The sequence below is a fragment of the Schistocerca cancellata genome, chromosome 5 (assembly GCF_023864275.1).
Source record: "Schistocerca cancellata isolate TAMUIC-IGC-003103 chromosome 5, iqSchCanc2.1, whole genome shotgun sequence".
Taxonomy (NCBI): domain Eukaryota; kingdom Metazoa; phylum Arthropoda; class Insecta; order Orthoptera; family Acrididae; genus Schistocerca; species Schistocerca cancellata.
Genome location: NC_064630.1, coordinates 146,239,273 through 146,253,277, shown reverse-complemented (window position 1 = coordinate 146,253,277; position 14,005 = coordinate 146,239,273). Strand labels below are relative to the sequence as shown.

At 37.9% G+C, this 14,005-nt stretch overlaps 1 protein-coding gene across 4 annotated transcripts in view; it reads left to right on the top strand.

The window, feature by feature from the left end:
* Positions 1–8,337, top strand: part of LOC126187416 (diphthine methyl ester synthase) — a 118,358-nt gene extending 110,021 nt beyond the window's left edge. For 2 of the 4 annotated variants that reach the window (XM_049928487.1, XM_049928484.1), the window contains one exon: positions 8,061–8,337. In XM_049928487.1, the coding sequence (XP_049784444.1) occupies positions 8,061–8,269 (209 nt within the window). In that variant the 3' untranslated portion in view covers positions 8,270–8,337. Of the gene's footprint in view, positions 1–8,048 lie in introns of all 4 variants that reach the window. The other 2 variants (XM_049928483.1, XM_049928485.1) reach the window with 2 other exon arrangements.
* The last annotated feature ends 5,668 nt before the right edge of the window (positions 8,338–14,005 follow it).

The window sequence follows — 14,005 nt, the reverse complement described above, 5'->3', positions numbered from 1 at the left end:
ACACAGAGTAAGATCTTTTTTTAGAAATAAGTATTGTTGTCAAGCAGAGCAAAGAAATAACAAAATAGAACATAATATACTATATTAAAGGAAATTCAAAAATGCCACTCATCCATTTCTGTATGACAAGAAATTCACTTTCTTCTGTTAACAGGAAATAATAAGCATGATAGGAAATTCTAAAGCTTCATAGTGGATTTATTCATTCATTAGAATGTGAGAATAATACTGATGTGAGATCATAATTCTACAGTCATTGGAATCTGTTTCCTTAAAATTCTTCGGATCACACTACACCTCATATAGCAAAATGATGGACTTGTATTACAGTGATTGTTGCAAGCAGCCCTTATCAGGGTGTGTAATACTATTGTGAGAGTACAACTGTTCACTTTATAATGCAGTCACTGTTGCAATTTTCTTCTGTGGCCATCACCAGATTCTCCCAAAAAAAAAAAAAAAAATGGAAAAGAACAATATATTGGGAAACTAACAGACACGTTGAAACACGTAGAAGGATTAGAAACATAGCATACCAACTTAGTGTTGTCTTCTTGTTGTGTACAATTCATGTACCACATAAAATTCCAATGCCAAGCTCTCATTGTCCTACGTCAATGTGAGTGTATTGTTGGTGGGATTCATTGGTGTCCTGTATTTCACTAACACTGCCTTGTGTATCATAATATTATTCAGTGCATTAAAACATTAAGGAATCTTTCTGTAGGTGCAGAATTTAAAATGGCAGATTAACATTACTTTTCAATCTGTGTCTGTTATTTAAGAACCCTTTAATATTAAACCCTCCATAATGAATTCAACCAGGGAATTAGCCATTATTAGGTAGTATGGTCTTTAATTAGTACATGACAGGGACATAATAAAAGGTTAAAATATTATACTAGTGCAGTGACTATGTGGATGCTCCTGCTGGTGTGACTTCATGGCCTTTGTAACACAATTTCTTTGTGAAGCTCAGGCTGCATTGCCTGACTTCATAGACAGATACTCTTGTCTGTGTTGGTGATGGGATTGTTTTGTCACTAGTTCTATATAATGTCCAGTTGAATGAAGTTCATTAAGTGCAATGGACTGAGATACCACTGTTTGTTTATTGTATCATTTGTTGGAAGGTATTATTGAATCAAAGCAATAAAATCATGCCACAAGATTTGAACAAAACTTCAACTTCCATGTATGTTTCAATTTTGTTCAGTATTCCGAAGATACAAATTACTTTTCAATATTTTTATAACATGTGACTGTAAAATTCAGTACACTACACTACACTGATTTCTACAACCTAGAGTTCATGACCGAAGACTTCTGAAGACTCCCCATTAACAACTGTCACACAGGCATGTGTTTGAAAACAAGCAACCATAAAACATATTTTTGAGTCCTGAAGTGCTTAACACTTTGATGTCCAACCACTCAAAAAAATTTTGGACCCAGGAGACCAACGATTTATACCATTAACTTGAAGTTTTACTGGCACATTGGCATTTGATACTTCTTGTAAGGGCAATATGCACAAAAAAAGTGTAAAGGTTTATTTTTCATATTTATTTTAGTTCTTTGATAAATTACAAATTTTACAATACTGATGTCAGAAGCTATAATTATCCTTAAAAAGAAAAGTGTGAGATGAGTTCTTGAACAATTTCACACATAATTGGCTTTTGTATGGAAAAGTCTGGAATATTCTGGCACGCAGTCAGGAAAATACCAGTTTGTTTGTTTTGTGCTTGTTTTGCCAGCAAATTGGCTCAGCTTCTCCAAAAAATCTTGGAAGCTCGTGTTGGATGCTGCTTTGTCATGAGATTCACCTGTAAAAAAGTAGAGATTGAGGCAAATAAAACAGAACTAAATTGTAATTAAAGGATTAGTATCTGTAGCAAGAACATAAGTGGCAAAAAATAGTAGCAGCCTACGGCTTACCTTACCTGAATAGGAATCTTTTTCAGATTGTTCCTGATTACACATTTCTCCCTCCAATCTAGAACCTTTGAATTCTTCGTATGGAGCTTCCAAAATTTCTTGCTCATTCAACAAATGGTTCACATTTGCAACATAATTACAGCAGACTGCAAAATCTCATGAGTACACACATGAAACTCGTGACAACATGAGCACGCATGGGCTCAGTCAGTCGTGCAACAGCTTTTATGTTCATTATTGTTTCTTTCAAAGTAATTATATAGATTGGCAGTAGAAGGCATCAGCATTTGTGAGACAGACAGCAAGATGTCTTTACATGGTCTCATATGAAATGAGTCCATACTATATGAATGCGTAGTTTCACAGTGATATGTAGAGATCCAACGTTTCTTGTTAATGGGCTCTGAAAAGAACTTTTTCTGCTATTTAGTTGATATGTCATTGCCGGGAGTGCCTTCCGACAAGAAACGTACAAGACATATCAGACGACAGCTTCATGACCTGAAAAAGATGGCATCTCCTTCATCTGAGTATGCTTGTCCCTTACCTGTTTCAGACATTGACTCTGGACTGAAGCAACTCAAACCTCTTAAGGCACCTGGGTTTCTATGGTATCCATCCAGATGTCTGATTCATATGGGAGGAAAAACTAAGAAATGGCTGGCGGAATTCTTCACTGACATCCTGCTGATTGTTCAACTTCCATTGGAGTTTAAAAAGGCGAAGATAATATCTGTTCGGAAACCTGGCAAACCCAGTAACCTGGTAGAAAGCTATCACCCCATTGCCCTACTTAGCTGCTGCTACAAGCTTTTTGAAAGGCTAGTATATAACAGAAGTAGTAGAGCTGTCCTAGAGAATGTTCCACTTGATCAGGCAGGCTTCAGACCAGGGTGTAGCTGCTGCGACCAAGTATTGTCTCTCACATCCTTCATAGAGTCAGGATCCCAAATGATGCAAAAAACGTCTGTGGTGTTTGTTGATCCAACTGCCGCCTTTGACACTGTGTGGAGGGAAGGCCTGACCTACAAATTTTTCCGTATCATACTCTGCAGAACAATGGCTCGAGTGATTAACAGCATGCCAAGTGATCGGAAGTTCCACTGGAAGCAACATTAGTAAAGAGAGGAAGCTAAACAACGGACTGCCCCAAGGATCAGTTCTCTCACCATTACTGTTCAATCTATATCTATCTGATCTACTGGACACTTCGTCCGGAAAATTCTGCTATGCCGATGTCCTGGCTCTATCTGTACAACACCAGGAAACGAAGGCAACAGAAGCGATTCTAACCAATGACCTGTCTGCGTCAGATAATTACTTCAGAATTTGGAGACTCCAATCCTGTGTGAGTAAAACAGAAGTGTGTTACTTCCATTTAAATAATCAGTTGGTGAACGTAAAACTGGAAGTAAGTTTCAGAGGCAGACCCAAAATATCTGTCATCCTGGACCATACACTATGCTTCAAACAACACCTTCTTAACTTAGCTCAGAAGCTGAGGACCCGAAACATCCTCCATAAGCTATGCTTAGACGTTGCCACCAGCGTATTAACCACTTTGTCACATCTTCCAGAGTTTGTATTTGTTCTTGTTTAGGTTGAGTAGTGGGAGCAATGGAGTTGTATTGGGCACTTGTGGTGTCGCCAGGAGCCATCATGTGTAGTCCCCAGCCAGAAGACCTCACCACTTTTTTTGGGAAAGTATATTTCTGAACATATTGAAAAACAAATTTTGCTTGAACTTATTGTGGTCATGAAACAAAAGTTGTGACTATCTCCCCATGTGGAAGTAAATCACTATTTCTTTTAGGAAATCTAACAAGTGCCCATTTGGAGTCATATTGTAGTCCACCCCCTCCTTCCTACTGCCATCTGTTGTCCACATTAAGGTCTTTTATAAAGATTTGAGAGGAGCGAAGATTACAGTAAACTCTCTAGTTTACATAGCTTGTCATATTGAGTTGGCTCCAGTTCTTCTTGTCTAGGGTCCTTGAAGCTGAAAAATGTCACATCAGGTCCTCACCGTTGGTTTGAGCTAAATAAATCTGAAGATTGTTTTTGCACAATTTTTTTTATTACATAAATATATTTTCTCACATTTTAGTATGTCATACAGTATTTTGATTTTTCACATTACCAAAGATGAAATTACATTGTTCGCACAAAAATACATTCCATCAAATCAGAGGCATGCTTATGACTCTCTCACTTTGCAGAAAAAACAGTATTCCAAAGGGTTTACAATTTTTATTAACAAATGAATTTCTACCAGTTTTAACTGCATTATTAATTTCGATTATTATTTCATAATTGAATCCAGAAAGAAACATAGTAAACAGTACAGGATTATATAATTAATAATAGAAATTTTAAGTGTGCCAATAATTTGTAATTTCAAATGTTTCTAAGAAAAATAATTTTAACTGTACATTCAGAACTAGTACTTATCAACTATTACTTCGAAACTAAAACATTTTATAAAGTAATTCCTTTTAATAAATTTTAGCCTGAAATATAACACACTGTGTATAAAATTTTATGAAAGTTTTCAGAAAAGCAAGTGGGATAATACTGACCTGTCCAAACTTTGAAAAATAATACTGGTGTCGACAGCTGCTGTTGAGGAAAAGATACTGTTTCAGTATACAAGACCTGAGAGTTGTTTTAAATGTTGCTTGCAACATGTTTACACTATTTATTTAGTTGTTGGCTGTTTCTATGTATACTGTTCTACATGAAAAATCTCATAGTGGCCTCTGGCTGACTCTAGTTACTGGGAAGGTCTTGCAGTATAATTGTGTTCTTGGCTATGTATTATAGCGGAAACATATCAAAGCAGCCACACTAGGTATTTTTAACTAGTGTTACATATTGGTCTGCACATAATCTCTTAACATGCTTGTTTCTGAACTGAAATACCGTATTTACTCGAATCTAAGCCGCACTCGAATCTAAGCCGCACTTGAAAAATGAGACTCGAAATTAAGGAAAAAAATATTTCCCGAATCTAAGCCGCACCTGAAATTTGAGACTCGAAATTCAAGGGGAGAGAAAAGTTTTAGGCCGCACCTCCAAATCGAAACAAAGTTGGTCCATTGTAATATGAGACACAATTTAGGTCGAATGAAAGACGATACAGCTACAGTAGTTTGGTTCGAGTCGTAAGCTTAGCAGTTAAGCTTTACCAGGTAGCCATTGCTATGCGTCAGGCGCTCCGTCCGTATTTATACGGATACCCTTCCTTTTTCACGTGCTTCGTCTGGTTTGAATCGATTGCTTAATTTTGCTTTGATCTGATAAGTGCCGTTTTCTTTGTTATAGGTGTTTACGTCACTCTAAGCTGAAAATGCATTACTGTACTGTGTCATGCATTGTTTGTCGCATTCTGATAGTGCGTGTTTACGGCCTATCGCCGCTCGCGGCATGACTTGCTTTTGTGCGCGCTACCGCCGCTTTTTTTTTTTTTTTTTTTTTTTTTTTTAAATGAGGAATCGTCTCATTTGCGAAACAATGGCCAGAGACTGCGGTTTGTTGTTACTTACACTGCTGCTTTCTTTGATAATGATCAACAAGAACCAAATAATATACTGCGTATGATAGAACATGTCCTGAACGAGAGTTAGGCGCAAATTTTTCTCTGTTTGAAAATCTTTGCGGGCGCTTCTTTAGTACATCAAATTCTGCACAGAAATTAGTCATCTTACATTTAAAATCGTCAGTTGCCGTGCTTCATTTCTGACTATATCACTATTAGGCATAAGAATAATACGAATATAAACATGACACGATACGTATATTCTTCCGCGTTTGCTGTTGTCTCACTCTAGTTTCGTAGTTTATTAGGCAGACAGGATTTAAATGAGATAGCAGCAAACACGAAAGAATACATGGCAAAATGTTTATATTCGTATTATTCTTATGGTGAAGAGAATACTGCATGTGATTCACATTTCATCAGGTTCCTATTAGCAACCATCTCTTCTCACGGGTAGGAAAAAACTCGGAACGTAGAGTTGGCCATATTGACAAACATCCCTAACAGTCTTGCCAGTCGGATTTTCGTAGTACATTGAAATTCCGCTACATTCGAAGATGAACAATACGGAATTTGTATTTACGTCGTTGGACAATGTATGAAAATGCAGCGGAAAAAAAAAAAGGTTTTGGCGCCAGTATTTATCTTTGTGCCCACAAAGCATGTTTGTGTAGCGCTACATATATTCGACGGCAGAAGTTAGTTGTGGCGGCACCTACCAACATTTTTCAGAACTTCCGCTTGCTTTGCACTCGATTCTAAGCCGCAGGCGGTTTTTTGGATTACAAAAACCGGAAAAAAAGTGCGGCTTAGATTCGAGTAAATACGGTACCAAAGAAACAAGGTGTATTGAAGGGTGTGTCATTTGTAGTGTGTGCCATGAATGTGAAACTCTTTGAATCACACAATCTTTGACAAATATTACATTATTCCTGATGTAACAGTATTAGGAAAAGAATAGTTGACACACACACACACACACACACACAAACACACACACGAATGCAAGTGGGGGGTGCCCGAGGGATCAATGTTGGGGCCACTCCTGTTCCTTATTTATGTAAATGATATGCCCTCTATTATTACAGGTAACTCTAAAATATTTCTGTTTGCTGATGACACTAGCTTGGTAGTAAAGGATGTTGTGTGCAACATTGGCTCGGTTTCAAATAGTGCAGTACATGAACTCAGTTCATGGCTTGTAGAAAATAAACCAACACTAAGTCACAGTGAGACTCAGTTTTTACGGTTTCTACCACACAATTCAACAAAACCTGACATTTTAATTTCACAGTTCAGATTTCTAGGTGTTCAGATAGATAGTAAGCTGTCGTAGAAAGCCCATGTTCAGGATCTTGTTTAAGGACTTAATACTGCCATTTTTACTATTCGAACGGTATCAGAAGTGAGTGATCATTCGACATGAAAATTAGTCTACTTTGCTTATTTTCATTCGCTATTGTCGTATGGTGTTATATTTTGGGGTAACTCTACTCATTGTAAAAGGATATTTTTGCTCAGAAACGGGCGGTTCAGGCAATAAGTGGTGTTAGTTCACGAACCTCTTGTCGACCTCTGTTCACGAGTCTGGGTATTTTGACATTGGCTTCTCAATATGTATATTCCTTATTGTCGTTTCTTGTTACCAATATTAGTTTATTCCCAAGAATAAGCAGCTTTCACTTGGTTAATACTCGGCAGAAATCAAAACTGCATTTGGATTGGACTTCCTTAACTCTTGTGCAAAAAGGTGTGCAGTATACTGCCACTCGAATTAAAAAATCTTAGCAGTAATCCACGCACTTTCAAATCAAAACTGAAGAGTTTCCTCATGGGTCACTACTCCTATTCTGTCAAGGAGGTCCTTGAAAAATTAAGCTGATTTTTTATTGTATTGCTGATAGCGTTTACTTAAACTTATGGACTGACTTTTTTAAGGTTCATGAACATTTATTTTTATCTGTTATTATGTTTATGTTGTAATTTCATGTACTGACACGTTCCATGACCTTGGAGATTTGCTCCTCCATTTGGTACTATCGAACTCGATGAGTAAATAAATAAAAAAATAAACAAACATGACCATAGTCTCTGGCAACTGAAATCAGACTACGGCTTCTGTCTTCTGGCTTCCACTGCCAGACACTGTGGTTGTGTGGCTTATTTTATGACAGTATTTTTGATGTGCCTATCTGCAGCTCGGCATCTCCACTATATGGTGAGTAGCAACTATCCTTTTCATAATATTATTATTCCTGATGTGATACTCGGTCTTTCTTAACATGCTCAGTCCTTATGCAGCAATGCAGTGTATTTCTTATTTTACCTTCATCAGTTTCTGCACCATCTGTCACCCTCAAATCTGTTACACAGTTATTTTTGCCATGGGTAAGAAAATGTGCTGCGGCATTTGAGCTGTCATCTGTGGTATAATACATACACTGATATATATCTGGAATTCTGTGGCAAATAATTTTGTCATATGAGAATAGGTATTCTATATGTGACACTGATTGCATAATCTGTCCAGTAAGCATTCATATATATTTGTTCTCTTTTCACATGAAAGGTGTATTGTTAGCAGGTGCACTGAAGGCAGACAGTCTGTGTGTTGGTGTGGCTCGTGTGGGAAGTGGCAGCCAGAAAATGGTAGCGTGCTCAATTGAGCAGATGACAGCTGTTGATCTTGGTCCCCCACTACATTCTCTCATCATCTGTTCTGATCAGCTTCACCCACTGGAAGCTGAATATCTGGAGAAACTTGTACCCACTGTCAAACCTGTTACATAAGTTATACAATAAATGGAATTTGTAATTGACTCTTTTGTTTTTATACAATAAATGGAATTTGTAATTGACTGTTTTGTTTGATTTCAAGCCACCCTGTTATATAATATGTATTTTTTTACACCTTAGAATGAAGATTTGTTGTTGTATTTACTTAGTCATTCTCGTCAAATGTCACATGCTACTAAAATCTCATGAATGTTGCAGTTGTTACATATTTGCTTAAGTATTTTGTGTTGTGGACATAATGAAATATGTTTATGCTTCAGTGGCTCACTGGGCATTCTAAGCTAAAAACAGATTTGACTGCTGTAAGTGGATTTGAAAGCACAATGATACTGGAGTAAGAAAGTTCAATTTCATCACAACAGTTGTATGCAGCGACTTTGATATATATAACTCTTTGCCTTTATATATAACTCTTTGCCTTTACAAATGTCTGCTTGTGTCTGTGTATGTGTGGATGGATATGTGATGTGTGTGCAAGTGTATACCTGTCCTTTTTTCCCCCTAAGGTAAGTCTTTCCGCTCCCGGGATTGGAATGACTCCTTACCCTCTCCCTTAAAACCCATATCCTTTTGTCTTTCCTTCTCCTTCCCTCTTTCCTGACGAGGCAACCGTTGGTTGCGAAAGCTAGAATTTTGTGTGTATGTTTGTGTTTGTTTGTGTGTCTATTGACCTGCCAGCGCTTTTGTTTGGTAAGTCTCATCATCTTTCTTTTTAAATATATATATATATATATATATATATATATATATATATATATATATATATATATATAAAAGGAAAAAGGAGTTCAGAAGTCAGTTGCAGGCACAATATGAATTTTACTGCTGGTATAGATTCCAGCTATTGAATCGCTATCCTCAGTGCATCTAAACTAAGCCATACAGATCCATCAAGTTTGTGACAACATGCTATCATATGACTTTAACATGTACATAACCAGATTCACAAGTTATAATCTGGCTATCTATGTGTTAAAGTTGTACAGTAAAATGAGTTGTCACAGGCTTGACCTGTCTATATTCGATAGCTGACCTCTAGATCTGCAATAAAATACAGATCAGATTTGCGACTGATTGCTGAATTTGTTTTCCATTTTTAGAGATATTGCAGTAATGTGCAACAAAATGCCTTTGCATGTGGTGCACATGTATTTTAAAGTTTTATTTATACACCCAGACAAAGGTCACCTTTTCAGCAAAGCAGTTTCAGTGGGAGTAGTGAAATGTTACACAATTTTCATTTTCACATATTGGTTTCGATATTTAAAACAGTTCACAAAAGTATTTTGTAGTCATGTAATATTCCATGATGCCCTCTTTTACTAAAAAGGTGAAACGTGTGTGTGTGTGTGTGTGTGTGTGTGTGTGTGTGTGTGTGTGTGTGTGTGTGTGTGTGTGTGTGTGTGTGAATAAAATACAAGGTCATTTTCAGCATGCACAAGTTGTGATGGCATCACTCATTGTATTAGTGATTTTCTGATTGCAAAAATGGCTGCATGTCTATTGATTACAAACATTATTGTGATGTTTGCCAACTGTCTGAACAGATTGAAATGTCAAGAAAATTTGTGAAGATTGACAGTTGAAGATATGGTGAAGTTACTAGATTGACTTGGAGCAAGGTTCACCAAATTTAAAATGTGAGAGAAAAATGAACTCAAACTAAGACAAATAATGATCTGTTCTTAGTATTATCATGTACGTAGTCTTTAAATGATATAAAATTCACTCTTTGCCCCTCTTAATGAAATACCTTAACTAACAATGGAGGGGGGGAAGCTAATTAGAATACTGAACATGTGACTGATAATGCACTCTGGATATCGATTCGTAGATATGATTAGACACAATGAAATCTTTACACTACAATAAGTACTTGCAGCAAAATAAACTCGATGCATGTTACCATTCTTCCACATGAGCCACCACTATGTAATCTTCTTAAATCATCCTCAAGCCTCAATTACACATCAGGGAGCATCTCAATTCTCTGTTCAATATGTCCACTGTCTACTCTCACTCTGCCGTGACACAACACCCTCTCTCTCTATCCAGCCCACAACAACTGCTTCCTTCACTCACTCAAGCTCTACTTGATAATACAACCTCTTGTGGCCAAAGAATATGTATCACTCATGTTCAGCCTTCAAAGGTGCTCATAGTGGTAAACATTCCAAATAAACTGTCATTTATCATGATATGTACACCTTTCATAATCATTCACATCATAATGTCGCAAAGAAGCTGTGGTGTAGTGGTTACTGGACTATTGCATGGAGGGTCACGAGTTCAAAACTCACCTGAACTGTAAAAATTTTAATTTCTATATTTGGTCCCCCCCCCATGAACCATGGACCTTGCCTTTGGTGGGGAGGCTTGTGTGCCTCAGCGATACAGATGACCGTACCGTAGGTGCAACCACAACAGAGGGGTATCTGTTGAGAGGCCAGACAAATGTATGGTTCCTGAAGAGGGGCAGCAGCCTTTTCAGTAGTTGCAGGGGCAACAGTCTGGATGATTGACTGATCTGGCCTTGTAACAATAACCAAAACGGCCTTGCTGTGCTGGTACTGTGAACGGCTGAAAGCAAGGGGAAACTACAGCCGTAATTTTTCCCGAGGGCATGCAGCTTTACTGTATGGTTAAATGATGATGGCGTCCACTTGGGTAAAATATTCCAGTGGTAAAATAGTTCCCCATTTGGATCTTCGGGCGGGGACTACTCAAGAGGACGTTGTAGTCAGCAGAAAGAAAACTGGCGTTCTACGGATCGGAGCGTGGAATGTCAGATCCCTTAATCGAGCAGGTAGGTTAGAAAATTTAAAAAGGGAAATGGATAGGTTAAAGTTAGATATAGTGGGAATTAGTGAAGTTCGGTGGCAGGAGGAACAAGACTTTTGGTCAGGTGAATACAGGGTTATAAATACAAAATCAAACAGAGGTAATGCAGGAGTAGGTATAATAATGAATAAACAAACAACATAGTGAACGCATTATTGTGGCCAAGATAGACACGAAGCCCATGCCTACTACAGTAGTACAACTTTATATGCCAACTAGCTCTGCAGGTGATGAAGAAATTGATGAAATGTATGATGAGATAAAAGAAATTATTCACATAGTGAAGGGAGACGAAAATTTAATAGTCATGGGTGACTGGAATTCGAGAGTAGGAAAAGGGAGGGAAGGAAACATAGTAGGTGAATATGGATTGGGGCTAAGAAAGGAAAGAGTAGGCCGTCTGGTAGAATTTTGCACAGAGCATAACTTAATCATAGATAACACTTGGTTCAAGAATCATAAAAGAAAGTTGTATACATGGAAGAATCCCGGAGATACTAAAAGGTATCAGATAGATTTTATAATGGTAACCAGGTTTTAAATTGTAAGACATTTCCAGGGGCAGATGTGGACTCTGACCACAATCTATTGGTTATGAACTGCAGATTAAAATTGAAGAAACTGCAAAAAGGTGAGAATTTAAGGAGATGGGACCTGGATAAGCTGACTAAACCAGAGGTTGTACAGAGTTTCAGGGAGAGCATAAGGGAACAATTGACAGCAGTGGGGGAAAGAAGTACAGAAGAAGAAGAATGGGTAGCTCTGAGGGATGAAATAGTGAAGGCAGCAGAGGATCAAGTAGGTAAAAAGATGAGGGCTAGTAGAAATCCTTGGGTAACAGAAGAAATATTGAATTTAATTGACGAAAGGAGAAAATATAAAAATGCAGTAAATGAAGCAGGCAAAAAGGAATACAAACGTCTCAAAAATGATATCGACAGGAAGTGCAAAATGGCTAAGCAGGCATGGCTAGAGGACAAATGTAAGGATGTAGAGGCTTATCTCAGTAGGGGTAAGATAGATACTGCCTACAGGAAAATTAGAGAGACCTTCGGAGAAAAGAGAACCACTTGCATGAATATCAAGAGCTCAGATGGAAACCCAGTTCTAACTAACCAAAGAAGGGAAAGCAGAAAGATGGAAGGAGTATATAGAGGGTATATACAAGGGCTATGTTCTTGAGGACAATATTATAGAAATGGAAGAGAATGTAGATGAAGATATAATGGGAGATGCGATACTGCGTGAAGAATTTGACAGAGCATTGAAAGACCTGAGCTGAAACAAGGCCCCGGGAGTAGACAACATTCCATTAGAACTACTGACGGCCTTGGGAGAGCCAGTCCTGACAAAACTCTACCATCTGGTGAGCAAGATGTATGAGACAGGTGAAATACCCTCATACTTCAAGAAGAATATAATAATTCCTATCCCAAAGAAAGCAGATGTTGGTAGATGTGAAAATTACCGAACTATCAGTTTAATAAATCACAGCTGCAAAATACTAACGCAAATTCTGTACAGACGAATGGAAAGACTGGTAGAAGCGGATCTCGGGGAAGATCAGTTTGGATTCCGTAGAAATATTGGAACACGTGAGTCAATACTGACCTTATGATTTAATCTTAGAAAAAAGATTAAGGAAAGGCAAACCTACGTTTATAGCATTTGTGGACTTAGAGAAAGCTTTTGACAATGTTGCCTGGAATACTCTCTTCCAAATTCTAAAGTTGGCAGGGGTAAAATACAGGGAGCGAAAGGCTATTTACAATTTCTACAGAAACCAGATGGCAGTAATAAGAGTCGAGGGACATGAAAGGGAAGCAGTGGTTGGGAAGGGAGTAAGACAGGGTTGTAGCCTCTCCCCAATGTTATTCAATCTGTATATTGTGCAAGCAGTAAAGGAAACAAAAGAAAAATTCAGAGTAGGTATTAAAATCCATGGAGAAGAAATAAAAACTTTGAGGTTCGCCGATGACATTGTAATTCTGTCAGAGACAGCAAAGGACTTGGAAGAGCAGTTGAACGGAATGGACAGTGTCTTGAAAGGAGGATATAAGATGAACATCAACAGAAGCAAAACGAGGATAATGGAATGTAGTCGAATTAAGTTTGGTGATGCTGAGGGAATTAGCTTAGGAAATGAGACACTTAAAGTAGTAAAGGAGTTTTGCTATTTGGGGAGCAAAATAACTGATGATGGTCGAAGTAGAGAGGATATAAAATGTAGACTGGCAATGGCAAGGAAAGCGTTTCTGAAGAAGAGAAATTTGTTAACATCGAGTATAGATTTAAGTGTCAGGAAGTCGTTCCTGAAAGTATTTTTATGGAGTGTAGCCATGTATGGAAGTGAAACATGGACGATAAATAGTTTGGACAAGAAGAGAATATAAGCTTTTGAAATGTGGTGCTACAGAAGAATGCTGAAGATTAGATGGGTAGATCACATAACTAATGAGGAGGTATTGAATAGAATTGGGGAGAAGAGGAGTTTGTGGCACAACTTGACGAGAAGAAGAGACCGGTTGATAGGACATGTTCTGAGGCATCAAGGGATCACAAATTTAGCATTGGAGGGCAGCGTAGAGGGTAAAAATCGTAGAGGGAGACCAAGAGATGAATACATAAGCAGATTCAGAAGGATGTAGGTTGCAGGAGGTACTGGGAGATGAAGAAACTTGCACAGGATAGGGTAGCATGGAGAGCTGCATCAAACCAGTCTCAGGACTGAAGACCACAACAACAACAACAACATATTTGGTTCAAGTACATTATAGAAGTATCCACAAATGTCAAGCATCATTGTACTGGAATGTTCTGTAACTGTTTATATACTGTATGTGTTCTGGCCAGAGGAAGTTCGCTCCACACTCTTGTATGTGCAAATGC